Source organism: Lithobates pipiens, unplaced genomic scaffold (genome assembly GCF_037356315.1).
Source record: "Lithobates pipiens isolate NorthernLeopardFrog02 unplaced genomic scaffold, aLitPip1_a1.2 Scaffold_30, whole genome shotgun sequence".
NCBI lineage: Eukaryota > Metazoa > Chordata > Amphibia > Anura > Ranidae > Lithobates > Lithobates pipiens.
Window position 1 is genome coordinate 5,402,520 of NW_027507791.1, and position 18,546 is coordinate 5,421,065.

At 45.6% G+C, this 18,546-nt stretch overlaps 1 protein-coding gene across 1 annotated transcript in view; it reads right to left on the reverse strand.

Moving 5' to 3' along the window:
• Window positions 1–277: 277 nt before the first annotated feature.
• FANCM (FA complementation group M) overlaps window positions 278–18,546 on the reverse strand; it is a 305,773-nt gene continuing 287,504 nt past the window's right edge. The window contains exons 20-23 of the mRNA XM_077463555.1: window positions 17,547–18,101; window positions 14,700–15,072; window positions 6,465–6,756; window positions 278–2,358 (exon numbers count right to left, since the gene is read on the reverse strand). Coding sequence (XP_077319681.1) covers window positions 2,229–2,358; window positions 6,465–6,756; window positions 14,700–15,072; window positions 17,547–18,101 — 1,350 coding nt within the window. The 3' untranslated portion in view covers window positions 278–2,228. The remainder of the gene's footprint in view (window positions 2,359–6,464; window positions 6,757–14,699; window positions 15,073–17,546; window positions 18,102–18,546) is intronic.

Below are 18,546 nucleotides of genomic sequence, written 5' to 3' on the forward strand. Positions count from 1 at the left end.
CAACCTAGGGTAAAGCTTTTCCTGGGGCCAGAGGGAATTCCACTCACAGTACAGTCTCTTTATGCCAGGTGCTGGAGCACAGATTTTGTTCCAGCACCCAACTGCCAATATGGTGCCCTACCTAGCCCATGAGCAATTTGTTGGGCACAAGGACTGTAATTAATTCACTCTGTGCCTCCATTTTATGTAGGGGTGCAATACAGAAAATGAAGGCTGCACTAGGCCGAAAACCGATACTGAAAATGACAGTTTTTTAAAAATGTAATTTTATATAGAATTGTATTATATTCAACTTTAATATCATCAATTTACATTAATATGAATTTATTGTTGGTCATTATTGGCACCTTTAGTACAAGAAAGATAAATGCAGTCTGACCATCTCGTGTATCATGTCTGCAATCTCTTACTTAAACACACTACTGATCGTATTAGCAACATTTCCATTTGATGCACCTCTAGCACACATGATACAGGAGATGGTCAGAGACTGCAGACATGATAAAACAGATCAAAGCAGCCTCACCAGTGCCTGTCAAATATCTATGTCTGACTTTTTTCTGTATTCTTTAAAAATCTAATATGAGATTACACAAATGTTACCGCCACACTGCTCTCATATTTGCTGCATGCAGTTTCTAATATATTGCAATATATATAACTTTTTTTTTTTGTTATGTGCTCTGATAAGTTTCTGCCTTTGTAGGGCAACAGTGCTGAAATCTTAAGCTCACCACACACATTACAATCTGATGGTAGATTTTAGGGGTTGCACTGATACCAGAGTACACGTACTCAATACTTTTTTTTTTTAATGTCTGTTTGTTTTGTAAATAATTTTTCGCCTTCACTGATGGGCAGGCATTGATTGACAATTGCAGGCCTGGCATAATAAATTAAAGATGAGGAAAAGAAGGATACCATATGCTGCAACGTCCATCTTGGTACACCTTGCACTTGGCCGCAGTAAGCAGCTGTGGAAATCTTCTTACACCCAGCCTGCACTATATGAGCTGGGTGTAACAAGATGTCTGCTGCTGGCTTACTGTAGGGTGTACCAAGATGGACATCGGGATGTTCAACCTCTAATGGAGACACGAAAGGTCACTTCCAGTAAGCAATGTGACTGGCCCGATCACCGATTCTGATGGGACATGTGGCTGCACCACTGCCAGCCTCTTAAAGACTCACTTTACGCCCACTGACTTCTGGTTGTGACGTCAGTGGGCCCTCAGGTATTGGATTAGGAAATGCTTGCTATCAGCACCAATAATGGTATTGGTGCAACCCTAGTAGATCTATAAGAAAATGTACAAACCATTATCTAGTGGCCAGATTTCATAGTTTTGGTAAGTATAATCTTTATTGTACAGTTAAACCATATCCTGTATGGATAAGTCTTTAGAGATCAGGATGGCATCACTGGTCTAGGACCTTAGTAGCAGAGTTAGAGCTTTGCAGTAATAAGAACTACCTGACTATCAGCAACGTTTTGTCACATGCCCTCACTTCCTGTTACATGTGTTATGACCAAAACAGGAAGTGAAGCATCCACAACAGGACAGAGTCGGCAAAAAATCAGCACATATCTGTACAGATACACATTGCCCCATGGTTTGTCTTTTTAAAAACACAAACTACAGCCTGCCTATGGATCCTGCCAAAAATCTGGCGCTCTCCTCTTGCTGTAGTGACCGAATATGGGGGGAGGTGTTTTGAAGTCCAGCAGGAACAAACTCAAGCATAGCAATGTGTGTGATTTACTGCATCTTTTTCTTTCATTAAGGCCCCTTTTACACTTGTCTTGCAAAGTTGCATAAGTCATACCCCATTATTTCCAATGAGTACCATTCATATCTGTGCGACTTGTCCTTGTACTACTTTGGTCCAATTTTAATGTGAGTAGAGGTCCATACACCCTATGACTACAGATGCATTCCCTGAAATTGTGAAAAAATTGCACAACTTTCAGGTCGCGGCAGTTTGAAAAGAGGCTTAAGACACACTTGATCCATTCATGTTTGACCAAACTGTAGCTCAGCAAAGTCCGATTCTCCAACAAACATTTTGGGAGCATTAATTCATATCTTCCAAAACAGTTTATATGCTGTACAAAATAGACTCAATATACACAGATATACAAATAAACACAAAGTGCTTGTGCAGAGGACTGGAAAGCATTGTCCTGCAATACAATCCCCTCCGCAGACAAAGTGTCAGTGATAGGACTATGAGTGGGGTTTCCGTTTGTCCCCAGTCTGCAGCATTAGTGGATCAAACTGATAATGAAGGTAGCGGTAGATCTCCTCGGCCTTCTGTTGGCTCACGTGTCCTTTGGTGGAAAGTTCATCTACAGAGCTGTGGAATGAAAAAGACCATTAAAAGAAAGCCGGAACCAAACTGACATGAAGACATTGTGCAGTATGTTAGCAGCAGTCATAGTTTATTCCATTTGTTAATTAGCATTCATTTTCTTTTTTCATCTAATTTATCAAAACATCTGAAAGTAACTAAACTGGGTTGTGAACAGCAGGTCTATACAAGCGGAGCCCAAGTCACATATGACTCAATTACGGAGGGAGACAACAGGAACTGGGAGGAAATCTACCCCTAGGAAGGGAAATTCACTCCTGTAAAAGTTATTATGGTTTAACTATGTCTCCACTGAAACTTCATCGCCAATCTTTGTTTTCAAAATCCAATTGTCACAGGGACAGGAAGTGAGGTGAAATCTTCTGAACAGGGGCACAGAAAGCAAAACAAACATTACAGGGATCCCCTTGCCTATGCAATCCAAAATACTTTTTTTTTTTTTTGGCTGGAGTTACACCTAAAACAATTACCTGTTTCAACTTACATACAAATTCAGCTTAGGTTCTGTAAGGTTTGTCCCCTGGGGACTGCCTGTATTCATGTAGTCTTTTTCTATGGCGAGGCCTCATGCATATGGAAGTTTGCAGGTATTTCATATGCCCAAATTAAAATTATTTTCCTGCGCCTGGGGAGCTGCAGCTGGCATGGGTAGACGTCAAAGCACTGGAGCATCAACATTTCCATATGGGTCCACCTTCAATGGCGGTCTTTAATGCGCCAGCTGAGGCTTCCCACATGCAGGAAACTGCCAGAAATTTTGCACAAGCCAAATAAAATTCCTGCAAACGTCAGTATGAAGCCTAAACAGAGAGTACATTAAAGTGTTACTAAACCCACAAGGGAGGGGATGGGGGACAGGGTGTTGTCACCCCATAACAGGAAGTGCCTGACCCAAGACAGGATCTTTCCATGTGTTAAAAGGTAAGCTGCCAATGGAAACAAACTGTTCTTTTTTTTTTAATCAATAGTCTTTTTTTAATTATTATTTCTTAAGAAAATCCATTTGTTTTCCATTTTATTTAACCACATTGCGTAAATAATGTACATTTCATTATACAACAAAAGTATAATAGAAATACATAAACAACACAAGAATAAAAATAAACTGTACTCTTTGCATTATCTACCCTCCCCTCCTCACCCCCTTGTCCCATGCGTACCTCTCATTCTTCTTTCATTCAAACACTTTCATCTCCTCATTCCTTAGTCACATACATCTATTTCGGGGTATTCCAACTCCAACCATTGCTTCCATATTTTTTCAAATTTCTTGTAATTACACCTCTTCATCCATAATATATATATATATATATTTATTTATTTATTATCTCTCTCTCAATAGTATCTTTTACTACTTTCACCAATTCTGCAACCGTTTGGCATATATAAATGCAAGATAAAAATCCCCAATCAATTTTCTTCCTTGAAACAATTATCTAGTTATTGCTATAGGTGTGGGTCCCGGTACACCCTCCTCTTCTATTAAGCCCAAATACACACCCTGGCCTCCGTGTCCAATGATGTCCCAAACACAATTTTTTTTTCCCATTATTCCTCCCCAATACATCACCAAATCATATGCACCAGGTCTCCCCGCCTATCCCCACATCTTTGACATTCTGCATTTGGCCTCCTTCCAAACAAAAACAATTTTACAGGCGTGTAATAAGACCTATGTACCAGATATAGGTGGGACAGCGAAACCTTAGGTCCTAGTGCCAGGACCCACTGCCATTGCTACTGTGTTATTATCCCCACATCTTTCTCCCTCTTACACCTGTTACCAGGTTCAAACTTTTCCTTCCTGTCCTGCTTCCATTATATACACTTATACATATTTGATATGAGCCCTTTGGCTGTTCTGATGTTTACAAGTTTCCTTAGAAGAGGCATTTCACTCCACTCTGGTTCCTTCCCACTGAATTGTTTATCCAGGGCATGCCTGACCTGTAAGTATCTATAAAATAGTCAGTTTGAGATCTCATACTCTCCACTTATCTCCTGAAATGATTTCAGTATCCCTACCCTATATAACAGTCCTCCATTATACCTGTTCCTAATGTTTTGATATGCTCCACCTGCATTGTGGACCTGGCTCTCGAAAAACGTTTCAATAAAAATATTGAAACAGAGAAGTTCTCCTGGTGATAGGTAAGGCCACGGAGGTGAATGTTCCTTACGATCCTAAATATTGTCTGCTGGGGATGGTGGAACAAATGTCGATCCTCAGGGCTAGGAAAACACTCACATCCCTGTTACTCTACTATGCACGTAAGGCCATCACCATGACCTGGAAACAATCTCCCCCCTCTATTAAATTCTGGAAAAACCTGGTGAACGCTAGCTTACCCCTCTATAGGGCCACCTACTTGAGCAGGGGTTGCCCACGGAAATTTGAGAAGGTGTGGAGCTGCTGGTTGGATGATAACACTACGGCAACGGATGTAGTGTAATGACCCATAGTTCATCGTTAAAGATGTAGTACGGTTATAGGCTGACCCACCTGCACTTATGACACCTTATCCAGTCATTTTAATACTTAGCACGAATTATCCTAAAATATCCTCTCCCCACAGTGGGGTATAGATAGATAAGGTTAGATTTGTGTTGTTTTGCCCTGTTGTGGTCGGTTGCTGCATCAGAGGCAGGATATGTGTTATGTAATGTGCCTTTCTGTGGCCTGTTGCCACATTTGGAAGATTACCCCTGTGTGGGAAATGTTTGGCCCCTGCGTGGGCGATTTTGTATGCCATTAAAAATTCAATAAAAAAAGATTTTACAAAAAAAAAAAATATTGAAACAGAAATGAAAAACTGGTTGGTATGGACATCATCGACCAGAGGGGCCACAGACTGGTATTAGTCCGTTGCCTGTTAGGAACTGAGCCACACAGAAGGAAGCTTGAACTGTCTTAGTGACTTGACATGGGAATGGGGAGCTGTCTGTTCCCGGCTGCAGTAGGTGGGCAGTGTGGTCTGATTCAGCCCATCACAAGGCTCTCTTTTTTTGTTTTGTGCAAATTTTATTTGAAGTATACAAAACATGCACGTAATTTATGACAATATACATCCGGGCGAGATGCTGCACTGCTGTGCATCGCCATGCGGTGCGCTGCAATAAAATGCAGCATGTCTGCATTTTAGTGCAGCTATAGGCTGCATTGCTGTGTGATTGGGTCACATAGGAAACAATTGTTTCATACGTGTCCTTGCGGTGACAGATATTTTACAGTGCAGTAATACATCTGTCGTCACACACTCTTAAAAATGATCCTTACAACCACTCAGCAGACTATATCACCCCCAACCCAATCCGTGGTGGGAAAAAAAAAAAATGTCTTCCAAGAAACCTGTCCCTGGTGCCAAATAGGTTGGGGACTGCCGACAATCCTGCTCCAGCTTTTTATGGGGCTAAATTTGTTCATGCTGAGGACTGTGCCATTAAAAATGTTTCCTTCAACATGTCAAATGCAGAAGCTGCCACTGGTGATCTCTGTACTGAACATTTAATTACCCCACTTTCATTGTTCTCCTCTGACTTCTCTACTTAGAGGCAATAATCCAATGGTTTTGCCCAGAGCAGGCCCGATCATCTTCTCCTGGGGACCCCAGTCGGCGCTCCAGGCTCCTCCTCTTCAGGCAGTGTCCCTATGGAAAGCCACTTTATATGGGGGCACCTTTGTGTGCTTGCTTCTGAGCCACCCTGCCTGCGTCTATTGACACAGAGCAGGCAGCTTGGCCCAGCCCCCCATTCGGCACAGCATTTGACAATGACTCCTGCTGCCATCAATCTGCCCAGTGATGAGGTAGACAGCGGCGAGAGCGCTCCTGCACATCGCTGGATCAGATCGGGCTCAGGTAAGTATGGGGGGGGGGGGGGGTTGCACAACAGGTGGTTTATCATCTTAGTGCATTAAGGTGACAAACCTTAAAGCTTTATAACCACTTTAAGGTAAAAAGCCTTTTGCCTTTATAACCACTTTAAGCAAAAGATAAGGGAATGTGTAAATCAGCTTTTAAAAATAAATAAACCTATTTAGATAATTTTTTTTTTTTTTAAACCAGTTCATCTGATAACATTCACAGACTCACCTGTCAGTCATATGTTGGACTGAGCTGAAGTGGTGGCAGAGGTTGAGGGCGGTGATGTAGCTGACATTGGGGATAGACAGATAAAAGTTCAGTGCTTCTTGCTTGTGGCCGGTCACCTGAGTGAGGACTGTGATGGCCATGTTCTTTCTCCTCTCTAGAGAGGCCAGTTCTTTCAGTAACCCCGCCGTCTCATCCTGGCTGCAACTAAAGAGGATCTGGACCCCGGCGCTGATTAAAGATGACAATGTGCTGTCATAATACTTTGTTCTCTGAAACGGTCGAGACGTTTCTCCTGCAGATCAGAAATGAACATTATGGTTAGATGATAATCCAAGAGTTGTGCTCCCTTAGTAATTTCCCTAATTCAGCAAAACCAACAACTAAGTTTACAATTCAACTACTGAATGCAGCTAAGGCATGCATCCCCATGTGTTGGAGATCTGAGAACCTGCCATCAAAGTCAATGAACTTAGGAATATGGAGAATCTCACAGCCATCTTGAACAACTGGGAGGAGATCTTGGCAACATTTCATATACACAAACGCCTATCTTCAGGGGGGTTTTCTTTCTGAACATGGTTTAAACTCCGTAATCATACTGCAGCAGGTCGGCTCTCTGCTGAAAATCGCCATAGCTGTACGTTGGTGTGGGCAGAAACGTGCCCACGGGTCGGGCGGACTATCTCCGCAAGCGACCTGCGATGACCTATTAGAGGCAGAACGAGGAACTGCCTTTGTAAACAAGGAGATTCCCCATTCTGACAGGGGACAAGACAGATCTACTGTTCCCAGTGATCTGTCAGGTCCCTGACAGCCCACCCCCCCTAGTTAGGGAACGCATTTAGCTCATTGATCGCCCCCCAGTGTTAACCCCTTCCCCCGCCAGTGACATTTAAACAATAATCAGTGGCTATTTATATCACTGATCACTGTATAAATGGCAGTGGTCCCAAAAAGATAGGATTTTTGTACTCACCGTAAAATCCTTTTCTCTGAAGTTCATCGACGAACACAGCTCCTTTAAATCTTGACCGTAGGGTTATCATGTAACCTTCAGGAGAGGACTAGACAGAACATGCAATACATGTGAAAACAGAACTGTACAGTTCCGCCCAGAGGGCGGTCCCTCTGGCTATAACTCCTGAGCCTGCTTCCTGCAGCTCAGTACGTCAACAAGCAGTATACAACGTAAAATAAATAGGAAGGGTGGGTACTGCGTCAGTAAATGAACTGCAGAGAAAAGGATTTTACGGTGAGCATAAAAATCCTATTTTCTCCTTTGTTCATTGACGGACACAGCTCCTGTAAATCTCGACTGTAGGGACGTCAGCAAGCAGTGTCAAAACGAGGGGTGGAAACAGCAAAAGGCATAACTTCACCCACAGCCAGAGGCACTCCTCAACGGAGTAGATGCAGTCTGAAATGGCTGCAGCCGAACTGTGACCACCGTATGCATGAAAATGGGTTTGTAACTTTCTCTTACGAGGTAAAAATGGTGTAAATTGCAACCTTTACATGGCCACCTGCACAACTTTGCGGCCAAAGCAAGCATCAGAAGATGTGCTTACATCAACTTTGTAAAAATGTGAACAGATGACCAAGTCGCCGCCTTACACACCTGGGAGACAGACGGTTGATGTCGGAAAGCCCAGGAGGTCCCAATTGCCCTGGTGGAATAGGATGTGACAGGGCAGGGGGGCACCTGCCCCTTCAAGGCGTAAGCCTGGACCACGATCTATCTGATCCATCTGGAAATGGTGGACGACGAGACCGCCAGCCCTTTTTTCGGACCAGCCACCGAAACAGAGTCTGACTTCTGGAAGGGAGCCGTGGCAGACAGATATACCCTCAGGACCCAGACCACGTCCAGGGAATGGAGGGCAACCTCCTTAGGATCTGTCGGCTTAGGACACAGGGACGGTAATACAATGTTCTCATTGAGATGGAACTCCAAAACCACCTTTGGCATAAAGGAGGGTTGCGGATGAAGTACCACCTAATCCTTGAGAATGACCAGATAGGGCGGCTTGCAAGACAAGGCCACCAATTCAGAAACTCTTCTGGCAGATGTAATAGCCACTAGAAAGACAACTTTCTGGGGAAGAGTCAACAAGGGAATCTCCCTGATGTTCTCAACCGGCGGTTTCTGAAGTGCCGCTAGCACCAGGTTCAGATCGCACGGGGCCAGGGGTGGTCGACCCGGAGGGACGAACCTCTTGCACAAAGGTGCTTACCAATGAGTGAAACGCCAAAGGGCGTTGGAAAAAAGACAGCCAAGGTTGATATCTGTCCCTTGATGGTGCTTAAGGCAAGTTTCTGTTCCACACCTCGCTGTAAAAACAGTGGGATCCTAGCGACTGATTAGGTGCGTGGACACCACCCCATCTCCTCACATGGAGATGTAAGCTTTCCACTTACGATGGTAAATCTTCCAAGAGAATATTTCCATGCCCTCAGCATCGTGGAAATTACGGAGTCTGACAGACCTCGGTCCTTTAGCACCTGGCTTCCAACAGCCATGCTGTTAAAACCAGCAACAGTATAACAGGCGGAATATCGGACCTTGCGATAGAAGGTCCTCTCGCATCAGCAGCCACCAAGGAACATCTGTCACCAGGCGTACCAGGGACGCCGAGGCCGATATGGGGCATCAGTAATACTGGAATCTCCTTGGCCCCCACTCTGTGCAGCAGATGTGGCAGGAGTTTGAGTGGGTGGGAAGGCATAAATCAGCTGATAATGCCCCCATGGAGCCACCAACACTTTGGCGCGTCCACCCAGGGATCTTATCCTGCACATTCCGATTGAGCCGAGAGGCCAAGAGGTCCACATCTGGTGTGCTCCACCATAGGCAAAGAAGCCTGAATACCTCCGGATGCAATACCATTCTTCTGGGCCCCGCATCTGGCGACTTGGGTAGTCCTCCTGCCAGTTTTCTATGCCCGGGATGTATATGGCCGACAGGGCCGGCACGTGTCGCTCTGCCCACCAGAGGATGTGAGCGACCTCTCATGTTGCGGCTGAGCTCCTTGTTCCTCCTAGATGGTTGACATATGTCACAGCCGTGACATTGTCCAACTGGATCCTGATCGGATGCCCCTGTAGCCTTGTTGACCATGTGGAAAGGCATAGCCTGATCGCCTGAAGTTCGAGGACATTGATCGGCAAGCTGGGATTCTTCCCGCGACCAAAGGCCCTGGGTCGACTGTACCTCCAGCACTCCACCTCAACCAGTCAGGCTGGTGCCTGTTAGGATTACCATCCAATGTAGATGAAGGAACGATCTCCCGGACTGAAGGGTCGGAGACCTCAGCCACCGGAGAAGAGAATCCCTGACTAACTGGCTCACCCGAATCTGGCGATCCAGGGGTAATGGAGATTTGTCCCATTTGGACAGGATCTTTTTCTGCAAGACTCGAGTGTGAAACTGGGTGAAGGAGGCTACCACGAGGCCCAGAACTCGCATGCAGAAGCGCAGCGACAACCACCTGTGGTTTGGCAACAACTCCATCGCGAAGAGTCTGCAGCTTGGCTGATGTGAGAAAAACTCGCTTCCACAGAGTCCAACAATAAGCCCAGGTACTCCCAGCACTGCGTCGGCGCGAGCACCAACTTTTTAAAGGTTCAGTACCCAACCGCTATCGTCTAGGTAACCCACGATAGCGATCCCACCTTGCCTTAACAGTGCCAGAATTGGAGTGAACACCTTGGTAAAGACTCGGGGTGCTGATGCCAGGCCAAAAGGGGAGAGGCACAAACTGGTAGTGCTCTTCTCCAACTGCCAATCACAGAAACCTCTGATGCCTGAGGTCTATGGGTATATGCAAGGACGCGTCCTGAATATCCATAGGTGCCAGGAAGTCCCCTTAATGGAGTGCAGCGACCACAGAGCGAATCTTCATGCGGTAGCATACTTGCTCGCAGATTTGTTTGGTTTGCGAAACCAGGGGCGCTTTTTGTCCCTCAGCAGATGCTCTGTTGGACTGGGAGCGCTCACCTGTTGACCTGGGCGGGTCCAAAAGCAGTTTCTGAGCGGAAAAGGAGGGCCCTTGCCTGCGGCTTGGCTCCTTACCCTCCCTGGATTGTGGGAGTAACGTGCTCTTCCACCCGTAACATTCTTAATAATGTCATCCAGCGAAGCTCCAAATAGCCACTCACCAAGGAAGGGTAAATCCACCAGAGCTTTTTTAGATGCTTGGTCCGCAGACCAGCATTAGCCAATTCAGGCGCCGTAGCACCCTGCCGATACCGATGCTCTAGAGAGCAGGGGGACAGTATCCAGGGCCGCATCAAGGCCATGCACCAACTGCTCTGTTAGTTCTACGTAGACTGGGGGGAGACTGTTGCTTCACCATTTGACGGTGCAATAACTTTGCCCACTCAGTAAGCATATGCGACATCAAGGCCGTGGCCAGTACAGGTCGTAATGCTGACCCCACTACCGTAAACATGGACTGGGCCACTGCCTTGGCTCTCCCGACGGTAGGGTCCTTGAATGCAGGAGTCCCTTCTTCCCGGAATCGTGGTTACTTTATTCAACCTGGATACCGGGGGGTCAGCGGCCGGAGGAGCCGTGCAATTTTTAAGGAGGCTGTCCTCAAAGGGGTAACGCACCGCCATTCTTTTGGCCCTGAAAAGGTCGATTGTAGGCTTCCCCATTCCTGTAGATTTACTTATCAAAGTCAAACATGGAAACACCCTAGGTGTACAGGCCAGCATACGGGACCCCCAAGGGGACCGCTACCTCAGCAAAAGATCCTGCTGCATCCTGTATTTTCAGGTATCCCGCGCAGCAGTGCTCCAACTAGCGCTTCTGCGCTGAACCCGGACATGTAATTATTCTTATTGGCCGAACGGTCCTGGTCTGCTTCCTCTGACACGTCAGAGCAGGGGCCGCCAGTCAGTGCAGGGCCAGAGTCTGGTCAGAGCTTTCCCCAGGGGACCCCACCCTGGCAACAAATGTTTTTAGGAGCACCGGCAAGGCGTCCATAGGCACTGCACTGTTTGCCAGGTGCAATACAGGGGTGTCTGGGAGAGAAATGCCAGCTTCTGACGCCATGCTGACCCATCTTGCCTGCTGCACTTGGGGACTTAATGCAAGGTATACATCCCACCCACCTAGCTAGCTGCTCACAGACTGAGGGGCCCCACCACAGGACTTCCTGACTGAGTGCTGCGCCATGCTGCTGCTGATCGCTGTGTCTAATCACAGGTGCCCAGGGTGAAAAAAAGCGCTGTTCTGATGTGAACTAGCCAGCACAGGAGGCAAACTGCGCTGAAGCTACAAGAAAATGGCCGCCGGCCGTTCTTGTATAGACAAACACCCGGAAAATGTCCACTGGCCGTTCTGTATACAAAATCACCAAGAAAATGGCCGCCGGACTTAGAGAAAATGGCTCACAGCCATGCTCTGCAAGAAAACTAAGGGAAAATGGCAGCAGAATGGCGCTAGCACATGCAGAAAAGTTCTCACATGCACTGCAGACACAGAGAAAAACACAGCACACGGACCTAAACAGCCAGCACAGCCCCAGCCAAGGATCAGAGCCCCCCCGACCCAGGTACAGTGCTCTATAATTTCCTGGTAGAGGGCTGCCCTGACTTTAGACTTGCTAAAACACAGTGGACCAACACCAGTAGATGGCATGGCTCCCCAAATCATCACTGACTGTGGAAACTTTTGCATTTCATTTGGAAATCAAGGATCTAGAGTCTGGAGGAAAATTGGAGAAGCACAGAATCCAAGTTACATGAGGTCCAGTGTGAAGTTTCCACAGTCAATGATGATTTGGGGAGCCATGTCATCTGCTGGTGTTGGTCCTCTGTGTTTTATCAAGTCCAAAATCAGCGCAGCCCTCTACCAGGAAATTCTAGGGCACTTCATGCTTCCCTCTGCTGACCAGTTGGCACCTGCCCACACTGCCAAAGTACCAATACCTGGCTTAATGATCATGGTATTACTGTGCTTGATTGGGCAGCAAACTTGCCTGACCTAAACCCCATGGAGAATCTGTGGGGTATTGTCAAGAGGAAGATGAGACACCAGACCCAGCAATGCAGATGAGCTGAAGGCCGCTATCAAAGCAACCTGGGCTTCCATAACACCTCAGCAGTGCCACAGGCTGATCACGCCGCATTGATGTAGTAATTCATGCAAAAAGAGCCCTGACCAAGTATTGCGTGCATACTATACTGTACATGGACATACTTTACAGCGATCTAACATTTCTGTTATTAAAAATCCTTTTTTGTTCTTGTGTAATATTCTAATTTTTTGAGATACAGAATTTGGGGTTTTCACTAGCTGTAAGCCATAAACATGAAAATTAATGTAAAGAAATGCTTGAAATATATCACCTTGTGCATAACACATCTATATTTAATATGAGTTTCCCTGTTATGCATTGAATTACTGAAATAAATTAACTTTTTGATGATTTTCTAATTTTATGAGATGCCCCTGTGTGTGTATTATATACAGTGCCTTGCGAAAGTATTCGGCCCCCTTGAACTTTTCAACCTTTTGCCACATTTCAGGCTTCAAACATGAAGATATAACATTTTTATTTTTTGTGAAGAATCACCAACAAGTGGGACACAATTGTGAAGTGGAACGAAATCTATTGGATTTTTGAAACTTTTTTAACTAATAAAAAAATGAAAAGTGGGGCGTGCAAAATTATTCGCCCCCCTTGCGTTAATACTTTGTAGAGCCACCTTTTGCTGCGATTTCAGCTGCAAGTCGCTTGGGGTATGTCTCTATCAGTTTTGCACATCGAGAGACTGAAATTCTTGCCCATTCTTCCTTGCAAAACAGCTTGAGCTCAGTGAGGTTGGATGGAGAGCGTTTGTGAACAGCAGTTTTCAGCTCTTTCCACAGATTCTCGATTGGATTCAGGTCTGGACTTTGACTTGGCCATTCTAACACCTGGATACGTTTATTTGTGAACCATTCCTTTGTAGATTTTGCTGTATGTTTGGGATCATTGTCTTGTTGGAAGATAAATCTCCGTCCCAGTTTCAGGTCTTTTGCAGACTCCAACAGGTTTTCATCCAGAATGGTCCTGTATTTGGCTGCATCCATCTTCCCCTCAATTTTACCCATCTTCCCTGTCCCTGCTGAAGAAAAGCAGGCCCAAACCATGATGCTGCCACCACCATGTTTGACAGTGGGGATGGTGTGTTGAGGGTGGTGAGCTGTGTTGCTTTTACGCCAAACATATCATTTTGCATTGTGGGCAAAAAGTTCGATTTTGGTTTCATCTGACCAGAGCACCTTCTTCCACATGCTTGGTGTGTCTCCCAGGTGGCTTGTGGCAAACTTTAGACGAGAATTTTTATGGATATCTTTGAGAAATGGCTTTCTTCTTGCCACTATTCCATAAAGGCCAGATTTGTGCAGTGTACGACTGATTGTTGTCCTATGGACAGACTCTCCCACCTCAGCTGTAGTTCTCTGCAGTTCATCCAGAGTGATCATGGGCCTCTTGGCTGCATCTCTGATCAGTCTTCTCCTTGTCTGAGCTGAAAGTTTAGAGGGACAGCCAGGTCTTGGTAGATTTGCAGTGGTCTGATACTCCTTCCATTTCAAAATGATCGCTTGCACAGTGCTCCTTGGGATGTTTAAAGCTTGGGAAATCTTTTTGTAGCCAAATCCGGCTTTAAACTTCTCCACAACAGTATTACGGACCTGCCTGGTGTGTTCCTTGGTCTTCATGATGCTCTCTGCGCTTTCAACAGAACCCTGAGACTATCACAGAGCAGGTGCATTTATACAGAGACTTGATTACACACAGGTGGATTCTATTTATCACCATCAGTCATTTAGGACAACATTGGATCATTCAGAGATCCTCGCTGAACTTCTGGAGTGAGTTTGCTGCACTGAAAGTAAAGGGGCTGAATAATTTTGCACGCACCACTTTTCAGTTTTTTATTTGCTAAAAAAGTTTAAATTATCCAATAGATTTTGTTCCACTTCACAATTGTGTCCCACCTGTTGGTGATTCTTCCCAAAAAATTAAAATTTTATCTTTATGTTTGAAGCCTGAAATGTGGCAAAAGGTTGAAAAGTTCAAGGGGGCCGAATACTTTCGCAAGGCACTGTATATACACACACAAACACATATTATATACATAATAGCCTAAATACAAGGTTTAAAGAGTAATCCAAAAGCAATATAGCTTTCTTTCACACTGCACACAACATATTTACACACATGATGTAGATCACACCTGGTTTCACACGGTCCTTCTCCACGATCAGACAGACCCGGTCATACACGCTCCGTAGATTCTGGATCCGTTCAGCCAGTTTACTTCTGTTGGTGCAGTTTGAGAATTCTGACTGGGTTTTCCGTTCTACAGCCAATCGGTTACTGACGATGTAATCGCAACCCCCCAAGGAGCAAATTTCCACTCGCATCCTGTGTGCGCTCTTCAGGCAGGAGATGACCTCGGGACCGGAGGAGATTTCCCGGCAGTCTGCTAGGATGCAGAGCCCATCACTGCTCCCTGCTGATCCGAGAACTTTCCCCATGGAGGAGTCATTCATAGATGAGGCCATGCACATAGAATCGGCACCAGATTTTACAGAGGTATCTTCCAGCTGTCAGGTTTTATCACATAAATTACAAATGTTATAAAATAATTCTGACACTTAGAGGGTTAACAGCAAAACCAATCAGTAGGCTGCACACGTTATCCAGGGAACAATAATTCCATCTGCGTTCAAGAGTGTAATATTTCCCTTGAGAGTTTATAAACACTTATTAGGGATCTTTAAAGACACACAATTCTACAAATCTGGCCTACAATTCTGTAACATTGCTATAGCGTGTAAGAACACACAACGTGGAACTAAACCTCTCTCCTTTACAGCGAAGGAAGCTGACATTTTACATTCGGTTTGATTTGCAGTTGCCACTGTGCAGCACACGTGACCTAACAGCAGCCATTTGATGGCTTTATAGTTCAGTTAAAGTGGTTGTAAACCCTTATAGCACACTTTGACCCACAGGTAAGCCTAGATTAAAGCGGTTCTGCACTTAAAAAAAAAAAATATTAAAAGCCAGCAGCTACTAATATTGCAGCTGTTGACTTTTAATAAAATCACACTTACCTGTCCCAGGGTCCAGCGATGTCGGCGGCAGATGACGAGCAATTGCTCGCTTCTCTGCTGCCCCCGCCGCCATCCTCTGTCAGGGAATCGGAAAGTGAAGCGTTGCGGCTTCACTGCCCGGTTCCCTACTGCACATGCGTGAGTCGCTCTGCGCGTCTCTTCTGGTCCCCGCTGTGTCCTGGGAACTGTGCGTTTCCCAGAACACAACGGGGGGGGAGGGGAGTTGGGCGGGGCATCTGCAGGGGTCTGTCCCGGAAGTGGGTGCAGATACCTGGATTATCCAGGTAACTGCACCCCCTCCCCCCTGAAAGGCGCCGATTGTGGCACCGGAGGGGGGGAGGGGGGGATCAGATTAGCCGAACTTCCCCTTTAGGGTGGAGAACCACTTTAAGGCTTACCTGTAGGTCCAAGAAATCTCCTAAACCTACAAGGTTTAGGAGATATTTGCCGAAAGACAGGCACCGCTGTCTACGGTGTATGCATTATACACAACATGTGGCCGCTGGTGTGAAAGGGCCCTTACATGGTTGCTCTAGGCAGTAGCCTTGTTTTCTCTCCATGTGGCAGTTTTTTAAGAATGAAAGTAGAACTTGCAGAGGGAACAATCTTGTATTTCCTAGTTTTGGGCAGTGTGGTAGAAGAGTCAGAATCTTTGAGGTTTCCCCAAGGGGAGATCGTCTGGCACCCCCAACCCCACTTTGTGCCCCGGTAATTAATCAGAAAGTAATATGAAACTGAAAATGTTACAGTAGACATCAGAACAGGAGATGAGAAAAATGTCTCAAAGGGGTTGTCTGTTTCGATGTTAAGAGAAGAGCTTTCCTCTCATTTCCTGTTGTGTCTCCTGGCCAGAAAGTCAAGTGCAAGTGCAATATTTCCTACACACACACACACATTCAAGAAACAGGCTATTCAGCAGTGCTGGGTGCTGTAATGCTGTAATGACCATAGGCTGCAAACCGTGGATGATCAAAGTGAAGAAAATGTCATCAGTACACCAAGGATTCCTCGAAAGGGATTTATTTTCGTGGCCACGTGATAAACATACAGCAATGTTTCGGAACCACGCAGGGCCCCTTCATCAAGTGAGCAAGCTTACCATCTACATTCTTCACTTGCCTAACAAAGCGGTCCTGCATGGCTCCGAAACGTTGATAAACGTACAGCAACGTTTCGGAGCCATGCAGGACTGCTTTGTCAGGCAAGTGAAGGTAGATGGTAAGCTTTGGACAGGCGCACTCAAAAAAAGTTTTCACTTTTTATTCAAAAAACGTAGTCAGAAATACATGCCACAGCAGAACGGACAAAAGAGCTTACGCGTTTCACACTACAAACAGTGCTTAATCATAGTGTTTGTAGTGTGAAACGCTTAAGCTCTTTTGTCTTTTTTTTGAGTGCGCCTGTCCAAAGCTTACCATCTACCTTCACTTGCCTGACAAAGCAGTCCTGCGTGGCTCCGAAACATTGCTGTATGTTTATCAACGTTTCGGAGCCACACAGGACCGCTTTGTCAGGCAAGTGAAGAAGGTAGATGGCAAAAACTTTTTTTGGAGTGTAGCTGTCCAGAACTTTAATTGCTATATGCACTGCCAGCACCTGGGCTTCTAAACTGGAGGAGAGGTTTTCTACCTTTGTTTGACCCACCTGGAGCGGCGATATTCCCTTCCCTAGATAGTAAGCTTGCTTGCCTGACGAAGAGGCCCTGCGTGGCTCCGAAACGTTGCTGTATGTTTATCATGTTGCCACCAAAATCAATCCCTTGAGGAATCCTTGGTGTACGGATGAGATTTTCTTCATCCTGACCAGAAGGGGAAATTTGCCCAATGGTTATACAGATTATACTTATGTCCAACAGGAGGTTCTAACTCTTCCCACTCTATTCAAAACAGAAAAGTGTTGTCTGGATTTCCACCTAAACTCTGATGACTTCAGAAAAAAGTAGAAGTAAAAGATGACACTACCTTATCTGGAGAGAGATTATGACTATTCGATGTCCGAAGTTTAGTGGTATTAAATGAGGACCGTGCTCCTGTCTGGAAGTCCAGTTCTTCGGACAGGGAAGCCTGGGCATTAATTCTCTTTTGGCATCGATCCTTCAATGGCAAATCAAAGAATTCCTTCTTATTCAAAGCATTCCCAGTCTTCAAGGAAGTGCTGTCCAGCAGCGGTTTGGCAGAAGAGGATGTATAAAGTGACTTTAGACTTGAAGTGTTGGCTTTGGACGTTTGAAGTTCAGAAGTTGCTTTGGTTTCCTCATCACTAGAATCATCATGGATGATTATTCTCCTCCTCTTTTCTGCAGGTTGTACCTTGTTGGTTGGTCTTGGCTCTGTACCTTTAAGCTTTAACCGTCGCCTGGTGCAGTACTGTCTACGGCCACCAACAAAGCTGTCCTGCTGCAAGAGGTTGAAGTCCATTGTTACTTCCTCTGTGCTGGAATCCTCTTCCTCCTCTTCGTTGTCGTCCTCTTGGACACAGAAACTGTCCTCCATGTAGTCCTCATCTTGTTCAGGAATCTAAGAGAACCAAAGACAGTCAAAGCATGAAAATAAACCTGTACAGAAGGGAATGCCAGGGGATGCCATTGCTGACCTCCTCCTAAATACTAGTTGCCTGACCGTTTCTGGGTTCAGTACTTTTCTACTCACTGACCTGGAACAAGCATGCAGATGAAAATAGCAGTCAAAATCTAAAATGGTAATAAACCTTTTGACATGAAATATGAACAGAGCATATCCCTCTATAATGTGTACTTGTCTCAATTCAGAGCACCAAGTGTCATTTCTGTCTGCTGCCTCCTTCCTCTTCTATCAGCCTGAATCACTTCTGCCAAGTTTTCCTGACACCAAGATAAAAATGGTGACAGGGGAGGGAGCTGCAGCTGATTGACAGCCTCAGCTCTGTTCCTGTGTGAAGGGGGTGTGTCCCTTCTCTCCAATCAGCTCTCAGATCTCTCCTCAC